Source organism: Scomber scombrus, chromosome 11, assembly GCF_963691925.1.
Source record: "Scomber scombrus chromosome 11, fScoSco1.1, whole genome shotgun sequence".
Lineage (NCBI taxonomy): Eukaryota > Metazoa > Chordata > Actinopteri > Scombriformes > Scombridae > Scomber > Scomber scombrus.
This window is the reverse complement of record NC_084980.1, coordinates 14,297,797-14,316,738: the sequence shown is the minus strand read 5'-3', so window position 1 is coordinate 14,316,738 and position 18,942 is coordinate 14,297,797. Positions and strand designations below refer to the sequence as shown.

Here is an 18,942-nt window from a genome sequence, read left to right as displayed (position 1 = left end):
CATACAACTGTACGTCCGCAATTATAAATTAGACTATAATGTCAGTAAAGAAATTATCACTTTTGCAATGATCCTCGTGACTCTGCGTTGTTTTTTATCTGATCTGGGCCCTACGTAGTATTTGATTCCCATGTTGGGATGTGTTTTATATTTAATATTATTGTTTATGCCTACTATTTGGAGACAAGACTATAAAAGACATGATTTATGGGAGGGTTACATACGCCTATAAAATAACGAACAGTTTTCACCTGCCAAAAATTGATTAAAGGCCAAATACAGTAACTGAAAGCTGACTTCTGCCTATATATGACTTGATCTCATTCATAAGCTTCATGATATAAACACTAGAGCTCACAGGACAGTTTGGAACTCTTTTAAAGGACCATTACAACACAAAATAAGGCATTTTCACCTGCCAAAAATTGATTGGAGGCCAAATACAGTTACTGAAAGGTTATTTCTGCCTAAATATGACTTTATCTCATTCTTGAGTCCTGCTCACATAACCACGCCCCCAGCCCGCTGACATAATCGGGTCTTGCTTTAGACCAGCAAAGACTTGGTGCTCGCTCTGGCTCCCGTTCTGAGGCTCGGGGCTGGAGCTTTGGCGGTGGAAAAGCAAAGAGCAGGTGCTTAGTCAGGCTCTAGCTCCCAACAAGCTCTGGCTCCAGCTCGGTGGAAAAGGGGTATGAATAATCCAGGTCTGAATGGCTCCACTCAAAAATACATATCTCAGTCAGCATACCACCTGCACAGGCTAAAACATTCTGATCAAGACTGGTGAAATAAGACACTACAAAGACAGAGCATTGTATGAGGCAAAAGTGTTTCTTCTTATTATCGTTTTAGTGGCTATGACAAGGTAATAGTCAATGCTGACACAGTAATGGTGACATATCTATTAAAGACCAGCAATTTGAGTTCCTCTGTTTTGTTCACAGATTCCCAGACAAATAATAGAGACATTTTGGCTTTGAGTCATTCTTAATTTCCTGTTGCCCTCTCTTTTCTCTCTGTTTCCCACCGTCTCTAAAAGCCTCTGACTGTCAGTCTCTCCCATGCTTTATCACAGTGTGTGTAACCTCATTCTGCATTCCCAGATTGCTATTTAATAGGAGCCTTCCTCCCTGGTGAACAGTGATAAGCTAATGGTTAGGGAATTGCTCACCATTTAACAGCTGTGTCCGTCAAAAGGAAAAGGAAAAGAAGTGATGGAGGATTGTTATAGGGTTAAAATGAACAGCAACTGTCCCTAATTTTTCCCTCACACATACATATTTAGAATGTTTGGGTGGGTTGTTTATGCAAGGGTGTCATTTCATGAGCGGCTGATTGGCGTGCTACCTCTGTGTTGATTGTCCTTGCAAGAGGTGGTTGATTAATGCAGAACACCTAGTCTGTCAATTTAAATATATTTGAATAGATGATATAATTAAGAGCAGATCTTATACATGTGTGGGTTTTGTTTGAATTGTGTGCAATCAGTTTCAACTCTGTAATTCACTTTCTCTTGCAGGACTTGTGCCTTGGTATTATTATCACCATGTCTTTTGCGTTTACATGCATTCCATGACGTTTATTCAGACTGCAGGAACAATAAAGACAGGAAATGGCGAAGGCAGGCTGGAAATTGGTTAAGGCGAGAGTAAATCTCTAATGTAGAGGGGGGGATTTTGTGGTATATAATGAAAACATGTTTTTTTTAGCTATCTCTGATTACAGAAAATGGGTTTTGTCTAGCATTGTAAGCACAGAAAATCTCAAGTATTAGTGGTCGCTGCCTTCTCTGATGTGGCCCTTAAGATTCTACTGTTGGAGTCTACCACTAACACTGCTCTTCTCCAGATTGAGCTGTCCTCCTCTGCTGATTACTCTAGTATCCTCTGGCTATGAGACTGAAAGTGTGTGAGTATGAGTGTGCCTGAGAGAGAGAGTGAGGGAGAGAATGATAGAGTGCAAGTGTAAAAGCAGGGGATCCATGTCTGCTTGTTAAGGATACATTTCCTCTACACTTTGATCAACCAGTGGCCACCCAAACAGACAGACAGACACAAACACATGCACGCACGCACGCACGTACGTACGTACACGTACACGTACACGTACACACACACACACACACACACACACACACACACACACACACACACATACTGTACATACACACAACTGAGTCAAAGGGAGACCACTCCATTTCTAACATTAGCTGTCTATTAGGTTAGCCTACTGGAAATGTAATGCTCTGTTACAGGTGAAAGGTGTTTTCTACCTGGTTGCATCTGGAAGTCTCACACCTTCTTCTATCCATGTGTGTGTTGTGTGTTTGTGTGTCCTTCAAATGGCAGGCAGCAAGCAGATTACACTGGAAGAAATGGACACAGTCTCATAATTTTCACACACATGCACATAAACACGCACGCACACACACTAAAACCAGCCCAGGCATTTAAATGGCTGTCCCATGGGATGACAGATTGCAACTGACCCCTGATAGTATTGTATATTATTTCTCCATCAATCTTCTTTCTTTCTTTCACTCCACCTCTCACTTTTCAATGTTCTCCTCCCTCCTTTTTTCCTTCTCTCCTTCTCCTTTTTCTGTGTGCTTTCGTCTCCACTTTCTCACCTTCTCACTCAATTTATTTTTCCTCTCACTCAAGCACACAAATCACATAGGCTTACACACAAGTGCCACACTCCATGTCCAAACTCTCTCTCTTGGTGAGTGGGCATGAGTCACACCATGACCAGCGAGAGGGTACTGAGAGATGTTTAATGTCACCTTCTTCTCCAGTCTGGCCAGCCTGTCCTCCACTTTGGTGTTCGAAGAGGAAAATTGCCTTTAATTGCTCCACTTTACAGTTGGGCTGGATGAGGCACTTAAAGGACAGTTACAGAAAACTTGGTTGACATATAATCAGTGAAGTGCACGGATTCTTGTCATATACACTTAAAATACAGCAGCGATCATGGATTGAATGGGGATACAAAGTGATTAACTCAGGCCACAACTACAGTACATGAAGGTGAATGCTTCTTGTAATTGTGCACATTGAAATCATCAACTTTGAAAAGTATGGCAGGATCAATCTTATTGATAGCAACACTGTGCCTATAGACTGGCCCTCAGCTGAAACTCTGCCAGGCGCATGCTAATGACAGTCTGAGGGACGTTAAATCATTAATCCTGTACCAATGTGTGTGCGTTTACTGCATTTATATGTGACTTTATACTGAGCTGTGTAAAGCCCAGTGATGTGATCAAACATACTGATGAAACATTTCAAGAATTTTAACAATATTAGAATATGTAAGCTGCAGAGCTTTGATACTGGACTTATCTTAACGCTTAGTATTAGAGTTATTACTAAACTTCAGTAATAAACAAAGGATGAACAAGGACAAATATCTTTGGATGCATTAATATACATGTACATCCAAAATCCATTGTCCATTGTGGGTAACCCATTATTTTGTTTAAAGTGTTTTAAAGAGAAACCTGAAGGTTTACAACATAGCAGCAAAAATGTATTAATATCATTGTCCCATTAAATTGTTTAAAATATTTGCCAGTAGCTTGGGAACCATCACATTAATTTAGTTTGTTTGCAGTAAATGTATTATTGCTGTGACAAGAGCAGAATGAAAACAAATCTAAATATTCTCTCAAAATAAAAAACAGATAAAATAAAAGGCCAGAAAATCCTTTGTAATAGAAAAGTAAGTCATACCTGCTAAATGTTAGTGTCTGCATATTTGTGTATGGTTGGTTTATATAGTATGTTGGTGTGTGAATGTGAGTGTGTGAGTGAACCTGTGCACAATAACAGACTGAAAGAATTACAGAATATTTGAATGCTTGTGACTGTATGGCCTTTCAGTGAGCAGGTAGATACGCTGGCATTCAGTTAGTTGGAGGGAGTAATACAATGAAAGGAGATGCTACAACCGGCACTTTTTATCTATAAATACAGCTTTAGCACAAAATGCAACCAGTGGCACACTTGTATAAAATAATAGTGGAGATGTTGGCTTCTATAACACAGACTGTGGAATAGTCAGTAACAGCTACTGTATGGTACTTTTTGCAACATGTAATTTAGCTTATCTTACCTCCTGAGCCATTGCATTGGAAAATAAAAGAAGACTCATTCTTACTTACTTACTTTTTTGTTGATTAGATGTGTTTTTTCGTTAGATGCATTATCAAACTTCCAAAGTTACAAAAGGAGATAAAGGCATTGATCTACAGACATTTTGTGTCTCAAATCTTTTCTTTAATCACATTATTGCTGAAGCTCAGTTATGTATTATTGATTATTACATTTTAGCATGAAAACCAAATGAAACAGATAAAAAAACACAAAACAAACGTTACATTATACTTTATACACAAACATAAAATAAATCAATGTAGATCAAAGGAAACTGTGTATATCCTCTCAGGTCATAGCAAGCATATGCATAGTGTATGTATATTTTTTGTAGCCAAGTGAGCTATTTTGCTGCTCCTTTGTCTGGTGGAGGATTTCTGGATATGTGATGCTGGCTTTTTGAAGTTTTTACTCTGTGAAGTGAAGTTCCATTTAAACCTCTGGCAGTCAGAACACAGCCTGTCTTCTCTTGTGTGCATCTACCTTAAAAATTTAAATTGTCAGGTTGTACCTCTGTAGATTGTCAATGTTTTCTTCAGGTTTATGTCATTTATAGTGGTGAGATGCAAGGCTAGTGTACAAATGCCTTTTAGAACCAAACAACAGTTGAGATTGTATGTTTGTTTTGGTTATTTAATTCCAATCTCCCTCTCCCCCTCTCTCTCTGTAGTTATGCGTTTGAAGTCTATATCAGTGGGGAAACGTTTTCCAAACAGGCCCAAGGTGACAAAACATATACACAAGTGAAAGCTCTTTGTTGAAAATGAAAATTTGTGTTAAAGCCTCTAATACAGCCACATAAACAATCATTTTGACCTTGCGCCACCTGTGGAAGAGCACAGAGCAACAAAGAAGTATTCCATCCTATTTGCAGACTGGCTACAGCCTTTTTGATGGTTGAACTTCCTGTTATCTTTAATATTGTGTTAGAAGTCATCTACAAGCTTCATACACTCATCCTATTCAGCGAAATTCATTGCACCCTTACTCTATATAGTGCAACACATCCTTGTTTATTTGATCACTGTGTGTACGCTTGTGTCTAGAAATAGAAGTAGTGGGGAAGAATCTGCAAAAACATTGCATCATACATTATCTGCTTTCTTCACCTGTCAATGAATGTCACCCGCATGATTTCTGTTTGCTTCAGGCTTGGTTACATTGATCTGGATGATGGAATTCCCATCATCCACACCATTTGTTCTGATGTCAGTTGCAGCTTAACTGCAGTTTTAACCAACTTTGACAGCACTGTAGAGGCATACAAACATGCACGCACACACACACACAATGCCTAAGCTTACAGATCCTGGTTTTCTGAGTTTGTGTGTCTGTGTACACATGTTGTTTTCAAATGCAGGCACAGGCATGTGTGTCAGGAGTGCTCATTAAAATTGCATGGGAGCTGATGCTGTACTCCTGCTCCACTGCTCCCATTGCCTCCACATCTTGCCAGGTAATCAAGTGGGCAAACACATGCAGCCCAGCCTCCTCCACTGCCAGCTGACCGGGTTTAAGGTCATAATAAACAGCCATTTTAGCTAATTCAGCCTGTCATGTTCATGTTCACTATTGACCATTTTATATAGCAGCAAATCTATTAATCTCAGTTTTGTAGTTGAGTGTTCTTGAGAGTGTACTTCTATGATAGAACCTGTTAATACTAATGTTTCATTTTTCATTTTCTCTCCATCTCCTCTTCCTCTACTTGTTTCCCTTTCCTCTGTCTTTCCTGTTACTTTCCGTCCACCACCTTTCTCTTCCTGTGTCTCCACCTGTCCTTGTTATAGGGGAGCACCTGCGCATTTGTCCCCAGGGTTACACCTGCTGTACCAGTGACATGGAGGACAACCTGGCCATGCTGAGCCGCAGGGAGATGGAGGGACTACTCAAAGACGCTGGACGATCCTTACAGACCTCACTCACTGGACAGTACAAGGCCTTTAATGGTGAGTTTGTCTATTTACAGCCTGTGTATAAATGAATGAAAAAATGTGTCTGTTTTGATCAGTATATTGTCTTGCCATTTGTGGTGTTGCCCATTTTTCCATATTTCCACTCTGGACACAGCCAGCCTGCACACAAGATGGACAATAAGTGTACGAGACAAGTTAAAGCCCTTCTATAATGCAGAGCATTGATCTATTGTCATGCTTCAGTAGATGACAATAGTAATGCCTTGCAGTGGTGTTGTCAGAGTGCCAGCTCTTTTATAAAAAAAAAAGCTTTCAGCCCTAGATATCATTGTATCAAGTCAATAGCAGATAACAAAAACGTAACTATGTATTACAAAATATAGCCTACACTGATTTTGAGATTTTGCCCTACAGTTTATTCCATGGTAGCTATTGCTTAAATGTCTCAGCTTGTATTAGGCCACATAAGGCAGTTTTACAAATTAGTGAGCTGGTGGTCAATTACCTTGATTTAAATTAGCCAATTATATCACTAGAAAACAGAAGGAAATAAGCAAATACAATATGGCAAATACATGTATACAGTGGGCTTTAATTTTACAACTATGTGTGTACTACAAGAGGAAAACTTCTGATTCTAAGTAATCTGGATCAAGACCTTTTCCGATGTGCAGACATGGCTCAAGAACATGAATAAAATGCCATGTTCTTGAGCCATGTCTGCACATCGGCATCATAAGTCACCAAAACTATTTAAACTATTTAATGGAACATTTTGACAAAATTTGAATATATTAATCTCAATGAAATAAGGCTTTATTTAAAAATCAAACCAATCTCAAATTCTTGACATTGACTCTGTTGTAGTTTCTACAGTATAGCAAAATAACCTTTAAGAGTATAATGTTACCATAGTGTATGTGATTTCTGTGTTGCAGACTGTTGATCACATGAAATAATATGACTCAATTGTAATGCTCAGAGTATGAGAAAGATAGAGAGAGATTTTCAAGCTTAGAACAGTTGCGCACTAAGGCAATTATATTTGTCTAATGACCCGCTCCAGTTAATAGAAGGGTGTCTCTGTGCTTCACTTGTTCCCCTCGGCCAGTTGGTGACAATGGATCTGTCAGTTGGAGCTCTGAGCTTGGCTAGTTAGCCTGACCTTTCCAGATCACAGTGATTAGTGGCTGAGTGACATTTGTTTACTTTCTTCTATCACTCTGTGTCGTTCTTTCTCATGGTCCCTCCTTTTCACTCACAGTGCTGCTGCTTTGCCAAAGGGATACAGTCTCCCTGCCAAAACACACACACACACGTACGCGCACACACACACACACACACACACACACACACACACACACACATGCACACACACAAACCTGTCAACACATACAAATTCCCTCCAAGTTAGTTTATGTCATCTTACAGTTCTTGAACTTTCCCGTTCTTGAGGAAACCATCTCATTTAGCACAGCAGAGCCAGTAAACAACATAAACTACAAGGCACACACATTCAAGCAGCACTCAGCTCTGACCTCTAAACAATTGTGATGAAGTGCATCAAAAAGCTTGCAGATAAATACACACTGACACACGTCATGAATGCAGTAACTTGTGTTGCTACACAATGAAGTCAATTGGAGTTTGCTTTTGTTCATGTACACTTGTCAGATGTTCGTACAAATTTCTGATTACTGCCATTGATTTGAAATGGAAAATGAATCATGCTTATCTTTTTGTTTATCTAATGTCTGGCAACACCACCTGTACATCTTTCCTCTCCTCTCCTCTCCTGTCCTCTCCTAAGCAACCCACGCCTGCGCTGTTGAACGAATGAGCATGATGGGGACAGCAGCGCTGACAGAGGGAGGAGAGGAGTTTATGTGTTTTGGGACCTTGAGGTCTAAAAACCATCTGTTGTTGACCGTGTCCTCTGAAGACGAGAGCTGAGCGATAGACTGGGGTTAATTGGGCCATTATATGTTACATTTGCTGCCACATAATCAGCACATTTTGACACAATCCAGCTACTCTTACTAAATACATCCTGTTACAGTAAAGCCTTAGATGTTAGAATGTGCAAAGTTCTGACTTACTTCTGTTGTTGGCTTTGGTAAATACCCTAATCCTTTACTGATTCATCCGGGGATTGGTAGCTGGATCTGGGTTATTCACAGGCTTAGAAACAAAATATTTAGTAAGGTTAAAGTAGATTTTTATGGTTAAAAATAGGCAAAGCTTAGAATTTTTTGTTCATTTGGCTGAAGGAGAGTACAGTGACATTGTACCAAGCTGCCAGTCCCCGCACATCTGGCTGTGTTTAGCAGGGTGTGGGCTAGCTAGCGCCATGTGGCTAAGTGTAGGGTGTTACTGTTCCAGCCCAGGCAGGCTAGGCCTTTTTAGGTCCAGGAACTTTGGAAGAAGCCCCAACCAAGCCACAGATTAGAGGGCCAGCTTGCTCACATACAGATGGCCATGGGCTTGCAAGTGTGCACACTGTATATGTGTGAGCATGCAAATGTATGTTTAAGAGTGAGTGAGTGAGTGAGTGAACAAGCAAGTGAGTGAGTGAAAACAGTCTTAGTGTACAGTATGTTTGCATGTGGTTTGCACTTAAGATTCCCTGCATCTTCACAGTCACTCAGACTGTGTAGAGAGGCGCAAACTAAATAATATATTACACTAAACAAAGATGCAGCAAAAAATTCTTAGGAGTAAAAAAAGGAAGAATTGAGGTGAAGGAGTGAACAGAGTGAAAATGAGACAGATTAAAGGAAAAGGATAAGAACATAGAGGCAGAGTAAGGGTGAGCGTGAGCTATAAACATGTGGAAATGGAAAATAATATTTAGGGAGAGTGTGGTAGAGATAAATCTCTCACTTACATATGAAAGTGAGAGGGAAAAGGTCAGAGAGGACACAGAGAGTGATGGTACCAAAGGGAGCTGTGTGTTAGATGGCAGCCAGGTGTTTTAGACAGACGGAACCCTTAAACCTGGCAGGTGGTGTTTGGCCTAATGGTGCCATCATTGGCATCTGGATTCACCGTGAGTGTGTGCGTGTGTGCGTGTGTGTGTGTGTGTGTGTGTGTGTTTGTGTGTGTGTGTTCACTTGTACAGCTGCCACATACAGTATAGCTTTATGCAAAGGCAGGTTCTGTACTAATGGATCACAATTCATTCCTCCTTAAACTGACAACCTGTTATTTTTGAGAGACACATTTTGAATTGTGTTGTTTGTACAGTACCAGTCAAAAGTTTGGATACACTTTCTCATTCATGAGCATTAGTCTTTTCCCTTCATTGCATTAAAATACAAAGTAGTGGCAGAACCTTTTCAGCTGCGAAAAAATGATGGAACCCTTACCCTCCTTCTGTTAGATTATTTCAGTCCTTTGATGATATAACAATTGAAACCACATTTTGCTCATTGATTTTTAACTGCATCTGACCTGTTGTTTGAGTTTTGGTAATGCGTAAAATGAGTATTTTACTATTTTTTTAGTTGTTGTGACTGTGAAGATATTTAATCTTCTATTGAAACTTGAGTCATCAACACTCACGTAGACTACAAACATACACAGTGGCACACAATATTTATGAGCAGTCAAATGCTTATTGGCCAGTGTGTTCCAGCCCATTTCAGTACAAGGCAGATCAGTGGTCTGGTCATATAGCTTAATCTGATTTGAAAAGTACTGGCTGACTGGCTGGTTTATGGGTACCCTCATTTCTAGATGACCAGGCAGGACTCACTTATTTATTCATTTAAGTAGATCTCTGAACATCTCCCAGCTGGCCTGTTAAGTAACAACATCTCCTCCCGAGGAGACTGAGGGGGAGCAATCCACGAGAATGACATCAAGCACGCTGAAATGTTTCCTATCAGATTAAGGAAACAGACACTAAACTTGGATTAAAGGACAAGTCTGTAGATAAGCAAGCAGCTGCTGTATGTCTTTTTAGCGAATAGTGTGGACCTCAGCTCAGTAAAAACAACACACACACTCGTGAAGTGAAATATTTAAAACAGTTTTAACAAAAAATATTAACATTATAAACTTCATGAAGGTAGTATTTATTGCTGCGTTGTTGTGTTATTTTTAGCTAGGTAGAGCAAAAACATTGGCAAACAAATTTATAGATTTTCACCTCAAAATCACTAAATCCAGGTATACTTGGATTGGTGACACATTCTACATCTGTGTTTCAACATTCCTACAAACGTTTTCAGGGTCACCTCTATGATGTCATGAAAGACAAGGACATCTGCTCCCATTGTGGTGCTTGATTGGTTCATTTTATCTGCATGCAAATCACGTCGTTTGGGACCTAGAGTACCCTGGCCTAATTATACCAAACACATTACTCACTAGGAGCGATGGCGCCTTGGAAGGATAAAATGAAAGAGCAAAAGCAAAGAGAGAGAGGAAAAGAAAAAGAAGAATTCAGTGGGAGAAAAGATGGCGATGGGGCAAGCAGTGGAAAGTAAGTTGAGATAGAGGGAAAAAAGAGAACAAAATGACAATGAGGGCAATGAATGGTATGGAGCTTGGGAGGAAACAAGCAGGGAGAAAGCTGAAAAAGAGAACCAGATGGATAGGAAAAGAAACAGGCCAGGGTAAATGGTGCAAAATGCCAGCCAGGGAAAGTCAGAGGAGAGACAGAGAAACAATGGCAGAAAGACTTTTTACAGAGAGCCTGTTGATAAATGACACACATTATGTGATGTGTCGGCTTGTTTAATATAAGGGACCTTTTAATAGCATCTAAATGCTGGCTAAGGGGCTTGCGGCGCTCCTTGGGCACAGTATGTGTGTGATAAGTGCTGTTATTGATGGAGAGTCAGAATGACACATAAACACTCTAATGGCTCCCAGATCATCATTTGTGCATTCGGTGTGCCCATGACAGCAGTGTTTGTTTGTGCCTGTTTTTTATTGTCCTCGCACAGGTTGGGAATAACAAAGGAAAGGCTGAGGATCCTGGGTTCTTGTGGATTTGGGAGGGTAGTTCTGGTATAAAAAGTACAGATTACAAAACCATCTGGTGCCTTCTGAGGAGGCTCTGGATGATAATTTGTTAACCAGGAGGCATACTACAGAAGTGGGATTCCTTGTTTAAAGACAAGAGTCTGTTAAGGCCATATTCAGTTTGGCCAAAGAAAGAAAAAAAAAGTCTGCTATTTTTACATTTTTTGCCAAACATCTTTTTCACCATGTCTTCAAATTTCATGCATAAATTACTCCTCAGTGCAGGAATTAACAATGCAGGTAACAAATTCATGAATTCTGAGTAGGCTAATCCTGAAAACACTTTCCTGGCATTTAACTTATAGGTGGCACCACAGAAACATTGATATATTGGAATGGTCCGAACTGAAAGTCACATGCATGTTGCACAATCCATTCTTGTACAAACTCCTAATATTCCCAGACAGGATTTGAACATTTTCCAAATGTCATTTCAGATGTCAGCCAATCCACATTGTGTATTTGGATGTAGATCTAATCCAGATGGAGCTTAAAATGTCCTGTTATTGAAATAACAAATTCAGATGAGCTCTGAGCGCTTTCTAGTTTTTAACACACCCCTGCCACCTGATTTTCTTCTTCTTTTCTCTTGGCATACACCTTGTCTTTTGCTCTCTATCTCTCCTCTCTGCTAAAGAACCATCCACATTATATGATCATTCAGCACTTGTCAAAAGGACAAATACAATTAAGGCTGAAATATATATACCATTTTTGGTTTTACAGCTCTGATTTAGTCTCTTACTCCCTCAAATTATTTTACTGTTCTTCCCTTTTCTATCCACATCCTCTCTTGATAGTCTCCGGTGCACTGCTGAACTCTGATGATTTGTCATATTCCATATCTTGTTTGCTATTCATGGCCATTTACTCTACAGTATGTGAATGAGTGCATGAGCCTCTGGGAGTACACTATGTTTAAGCATCCATCCATGCAGGCATCAGTACATAAGTATCTGTTTTATTTTTTATTCCATTTCATTTGTTTGGATAGTGTCATCGCCCTGCAACAGTTTTGTAATTCCAAAATCCGTAGTCAGTATTTTTCAGTAAATTTGGTATTTTACAAATCTTTTTCAGACGTCCAGCATGATCCCAAGTGCTTTTAAACATTTCCTGCATATGCATGACAATGTTAACTGCCAATTGGAGGAAGTTTGCACCATATTTATATAGCACATCTCGTACACAATGGAATCTCAGCGTGTTGTACATAAGGCACAAAAGTACATTTGAAGGCATAAAATGACATAGAAAAATTAGAAAGTAAAATGTCCATAGGAAAGATAAAAATCAAATAAATGACATGAAAATGCAAAACACTTTCCAGCAAATATTTTACATCATAACTGGCAGCGATACGTATATGAAACAGAAACACAAATTTGCGAAATCATTTTTGACAACTAATTCTGCTGTCAGTCAGACTGACGAAGACAGTTTGTGCTGCCGCTGTCCTCTCAGCTCTCCAGGAGCTGCTGCTGACAGACGGCTGCTTCTGTGGACATTGATGCTGAATGCAGGTTGGAGTCAGCATGGATTGAGCAGGCATAATGCTCTCCTCTTCTTTTGCCGAGTGAGGACTAGGAGGGCAAGATCATCGGTATTGGATGATGTCAGCATCATTCAGTGATCATCATGATGATCTCCGACCTGCATTCAGCATCTCTGCCCTCACCAGGCTGACTAACAGCAGACATTTTTTGTTTTCCTGTCAGTTCCAAGGAAAGTTTGTATTTATAAATACATGATGATGATGCATATAAGAATAAATTATGCATATCAATATATATTGATTCACTGATTTTATTTGCCCACCCACCATACCAACTGAGCCTTCCTATCTGCCTTCAGTGAAACAGGTGAGTTCACAGACTGGCAGCCATGATCAATCAATGTAAATACAGTATGTTCAAAACACATATAGCAGGATATTTGCATCCCGTGTCAATACTGCGTGTCGGCCTTTGCCATAAACAGCTGTCTATGCAGATTATCCTTTGTGATTGGTTGATGCCTTTTATTTGCTATGCGAAAGCTCCGAAAAATCAACCTTGTTACGAAAAAAAGACTTATTTCAGTTGCTCACTGCATAATATTTATGTTTTATTTATGAAACTACTCAGGACAAAACTACAGTTTGAAAAAAACATACTGATGTGCAAATGAATGCCCCCAGTGTGTAAAGGCCCTCAGAGAACACAGTAGAGACCATACAAGTTTTTAGCCTGGACATAAAAGTGGTTAGGGTTAGCAAACTGCTTAGATTCTCAGGATGTTTGTTACAACAATGAGCAGCGTAATAACTAAATGCTGCCTCATTATGTTTGTTTTTTTTACTTTGGGAACAGTCACTAGACCAGTCTCGGAAGACCTGCCACTTCTCAAGGGTTCATAGTGTGAAAGCAAGCCAGAGATGTATTTGGGCCCCAAACCATTCAGTGATTTAAAAACTAGCAGCAATATTATATTTTAAATTATATTTTTAAATCAATTATATGATTCACTGGAAGCCAGTGTGAGAATGTGATATGTTCTGGTTATTTTTTTGTTGTATTTAGAGATCTGACAACTGCATTCTCAATGAGCTAAAGCTGTCTGATACATTTTTGGGTAGACCTGTAGGTCTAATCTGCTGAAGACAAAGGCATGGATGACTTTTTTTAGGTCTTGTAAGGACATGAATCCTCTAATTCTGGCAATGTTTTTGAGATGGTAGAACAGCGGCGATGGCTGGATTCTTGGATTGTTCTGGAGCCCAGATTATTCTCCATCAAAAAACTTGTTCTACTGATGAGACTTTTTCAATGCATTTTTTCTTGCATGTGAGGGCCACACATTGCTTACAAAATGTGAAGATTGGTGAATGAAAGGTTTGGATTTGATTTACCATATAATCTGCATATTAATATTCCAGCCACTTGTTTACACAATATATTGTATATTACACCTGACACTGACCTACAGTGATGTGTGTGTGTGTGTGTGTGTGTGTGTGTGTGTGTGTGTGTGTGTGTGTGTGTGTGTGTGTGTGTGTGTGTGTGTGTGTGTGTGTGTGTGTGTGTGTGTGTGTGTGTGTGAGAGAGAGTGAGACACATAAATCATTCTGTTTCAATGACATTTCCTAGATTAGTCTCCATCTCTCATGAGTGAGTCAACTTTTTACACTGACTAAAGTTCAGCTCAGCTAGTAGCCTAAAGTTTTGTTTTATAGATGATGTGGTAACTTAGCTGTCAATTTATGACATGATCAGAAAAAAAGTTTAATTGGTCATAAAACTTGCATTTGGGTGTTGTCACTGTTTGAGATTTTGTGTTTTTGAATAAATTGGCCTAAGGGGAGCATGTAAATCTTGAATAGGAGAGGCCCAAGAATTGAACCTTGGGGAATTCCCCAAGTCATTGTTTTGCATGTGGATGTGCAGTTGCCAAAGGGGAAATGCACCAATTTTAGACATCAAAGTCCTTTTATAGGTCTTGGGGAGTACTATATGTGCATATGGCCATAGCATATGTGAAATAAAGTTGCATAAAGCCTTTTGTGGCTCCAGGGGGAGCTTTGCAATGTCTAATATAGTGCTGTCAATTGAGGCTATTTCATCAGTTAGGCCTAAAGACTGCAAGTTTGAAAATTGAAAAAAAAGAAATGAAAAGTGAGGTCATGAGAGCTTTGTAGCCCACTCCTCATCTCTGCTGGATGCTCACGGCTCGAGGATACATTAGCCACTACTAGCATAATGCACCTTAATATCTGACGGATCTGTCAGTAGTTGAGTTGCATTGTGGGAATTATAGGCACCAGGATTTGATTTGATGGAAGAAGAATTGGTGAATATCAGGATGGCTGATCATGATGGCAACATGGATGGCTGCCTCTGTGTTGCACTCTCTAGAATTGTTTCTGTTTTTGTTTATTTGTGCAATCTTCAATACTCCTTTTCATATTACATTCACCAGGGAAGAATTGCTGAATATTCAGCAGTTCAGTCCAAAAACTTTTTCACCAGTTTTTACAAACCTAAAAACTTTTTCAGAGATTTTGGTCAGAGGAGCTGCAGCTCTCTGTGGAGCTTGGAAGAGATAGAGGCGGGGGAAGCACACAGGAACACTAGTGGTTAAGCTGCAACAGCGGTGCTTCTGAATACCACTCCCTTTATTAAATCTGGTGAATGTCCACTCTCTGTCAAACAGATTGGATGATCTGATGCTCATTAAAAGAACAAACTGGGATTTTCAGGATCTTCTGCCCTGTGTTTCACTGAAACCTGGCTGGGTGAGTCCATCCCTGATAGCATTCTACATCTGCCGGGCTTCCAACTCTATGCACACTACCTAACTGAATTACTGGAGGAAACAAGGAGAGAAAAAATCTGCTTCCACATAAATGAAGGTTGGTGCATAGATTTCACAGTGTCACTGAAAATATGCACTCCTCACCTCAAGACCATTTTCATTAACTGCAAACCATTTTATTCATAGCATAGGTTTTCCTTTTGGTTGGTGTTTTCATGCCATCTCAGGCCTGCATTAGTGAGGCCTTACAACACCTGACTGACCAGATAACCAGCATGGAGTCAAAAATCCAGACTCTCTTCTCATTATATTGGGGGATTTTAACAGGGCAAACCCCATTCACGAACTGCCAAAATATAGACAGCATATCAAGTGTTCCACCAAGGATAAAAACACACTGGACCACTGCTTCACAATATGTAAGGACATATATTGTTCTTGGACTCTATTATCACTGTCTGGTCATGTTCTCGTAACTTATAGGCAGAGACTAAAGTCTGCAAAGCCTGTGATTAAAAGCCTTTGAGAAGATGGACCAACAAGTCAAAACTGGAGTTACAGGCCTACTTTGACTGCACTAATTGGAGTGTTTTTAGGCTGCATCTACAGACCTGGACGAGCTTACTCACACTGTGATAGCAGCTTATGTGAGGACATGTGTGTGCCCACTAATACCTTCTGCACCTTCAATAACAATAAGCCCTGGTTCACACAAAAACTCTGGCAGCTTTGTTAAGCCAAGGAGGAGGCCTACAGGATCGGGGACATGATCCTATACAGTCAGGCTAGAAACACTGACCAAAGAGATGGAGATAGCAAGGAGAAGTTACACTGAAAAGCTGAAAAACAGGTTTTCAGCTAACAATCCTGCATCAGTGTGCAGAGGCCTGCAGGACATCATCAACTACAGGAAACTCTCCCCCCACACTGCAGAGAACCTTCAAATAGCCAATGACCTGAATGTGCTTTATGGGCTGTCCACACTGAGAGCGATAACTATAACAATAACTATAAATATATAGTTTTAAATATCGTTCTAATTCATGTGGATGGTGGGGTCCGCACCACAACTATAAGGATAACGATAGAGGAGAACGATATCGTTGGAATCACTTTCAGAGGGATTGAAGATGAACAATGAAAACAATGACAGCCAATCAAAATCCTTCCCCTGACTGATGTATTTATTTTAATGTGGCTTTGGTCCTCTCTCACCATGGACTGACGCACTGTAAATTGGAGCAGGGTGACACCCATAGTTGATTTATTTAGATAGGTCCTTATTATTACAAGCTGGAACTTTGTCTTCTATTATGATGTGAAAAAACAAGTTAGCAGATCTTTGTAAGCAGATCTTTGTTCACAATGTGTGTTAATTTTGGTTCAGTTTGGTCTTTAAATACTGAAACATCACAGCAACTAGTGTCTGAAATACTTATTCTACTTCTACTACACACTGAATCAGCACCCACCTCTGAAGTTTCCTGTTTTGTTTTTTTATTTCTCCGTACAACATACAGCACTAACAGCTCATCAATAATTAGCTGCAGACCCAGCTGGAGTGCAGCACGAGCTTGACACAGCTGTTTACAGGACATTATCGTTCTTAGTGTGGACGCTTACATCGTTGTCGTTATAGTCATAGTTATATTTAATGTTCTCAGCGTGGACAGCCCTTTACTGCTAGTTTGATCAGCCCACTTTCAAGCAAAAAGCAGCAAGTGAGGCTCAAATCACATCTAGCACCTGACCAGTCAGCACTGGCGCCTCGATGTGTGCTTTTCTCGCTGCTCTTTTCACTCAACCCCGTCGACTGCACCTCAGGAGACCTGTGTGTTCATCTCCTGAAATTTGCAGACAACACAACACTCATCTGCCTCATCTGAGACAGAGCAGAGTCTGCATACAGACAGGAAACACCTGGCCCTGTGGTGCGGTCACAACAACCTGGAGGTAAACACGCTCAAAACTGTGGAGATGACAAAGGACTTCAGGATGAGCCCTCTATTACTGCCTCCTATTACTACCTCCCCTCACCATACTCAAGAGCAGTGTATCTCCTTAAGGTTTCTGGTATATACAATCTCCCTGGACCTGAAGTTGGAGTCCAAGATCAACACAGTCATTAAAAAGGCCCAATAGAGGATATTGCACCGGCTCAGGAAATACAGTCTGCCCTTGGGAGTTACTGATCCAGTTTTACACTGTAGTCATTTAGTCTTTTCTCTGTACTTCCATCACTGTCTGGTTTGGATTGGCCACCAAACAGTACAGGAACAAACCTACAAATCAGTGGTGGCTGCTGGTGTTTTAAACAGGGGAAGCTCACTTTACGTCTTCATCATAATACTTGTCATATTGAAGTGAGGCAGTTACAAATAAAATTAAAGCCGCAAGCGGCGATGGCGGGCCCTCGCTCACCCATGCCACCGCGGGGCCTGAGGCATGGCGGGGCTGTGGCGTGAAGCAGAAAGTGAGAAAAAACCTGGAAGGAGGCCAAAAATGCAATGTTTCGTTCATCCAGTAGGGGGCAGTCACAGGTAGTTACACATATGGTCTGGTGTGGTCTGGTGTGTTCAGGGCGGCCACTCATCAGTCATGTGAAGTTTGGAGTGAATTGGACAAAGCATGAAGGAGTTATGAGAGGTTGATGGTTCATCCACCAGGGGGCAGTAGAGTGTAACAAAACACAAGCGGTTGCGTTCAGGGTGGGACAGTGATTACACATGTGAAGTTTTATGGAAATCGCACAATGATGATGTAAAATATGGCACTTCCTGTTTCCACTAGGGGGCGACACGAGTGAGATCGCCTATGAGCGAATGGAGACGTTGAGGTCGGCACCCTGGACCTGTGTACCGATTTTCATGATGATACGAGTTCAATAAAGCCATCAAAAAGCCAAACGTATTTTCATGGCGAGGAATTGATGGTCGCCGCGTCGCCACACGGACGCCATTACTCGTAGCTTCACAGTCTTCATAATGTAGCTTCACCAACTGGTTCTGAATGAAGTTGATGGGGCAAAGTATGTAATTTTAATGAATCTTAGTTAACTTCCTGTTACCACCGGGGGGCGCTATGAGTTACGTGGGAAGTTAATATATCGGGACGTTCAGGGCAGAGCCATCATCATGTCCAGCAAGTTTGAAGCTGATTGGATGAAGTATGTGGGCGTGAGAGCCACTCGTATGTACATGGCGAGCACGCCAAAGTTAGTTGAGCCCTGGCAGACACGCCCTTTGACCTACGGATGCGTAGAGCACAACTTAAGCTCAGCTAGGTCTGGAGATGTTGCGTACCTAATTTGAACTTGATCGGGCGAACGCTGTGGGAGGAGTTAATTTTAGGCGGGAAAAATCAAAACCAAAATGGCCGACTTCCTGTTGGGTTGAGGTCATGAGGTCAAGAGGCTTTTTTGCATATGTGGGTATAATACATATGTGTACCGAATTTTGTGAGCATAGGACAAAGTTAGCAAAATTCCCTATGGGCATTTTTGGACTTTGTAGGGGGCGCTATTCCGCCATTCTGCGTCGACC

At 40.6% G+C, this 18,942-nt stretch overlaps 1 protein-coding gene across 1 annotated transcript in view; it reads left to right on the top strand.

The window, feature by feature from the left end:
- The window catches only part of LOC133990177 (glypican-1-like), a 73,648-nt gene that overhangs the window by 33,768 nt on the left and 20,938 nt on the right, over nt 1–18,942 (top strand). The window contains exon 2 of the mRNA XM_062428351.1: nt 5,948–6,106. Coding sequence (XP_062284335.1) covers nt 5,948–6,106 — 159 coding nt within the window. The remainder of the gene's footprint in view (nt 1–5,947; nt 6,107–18,942) is intronic.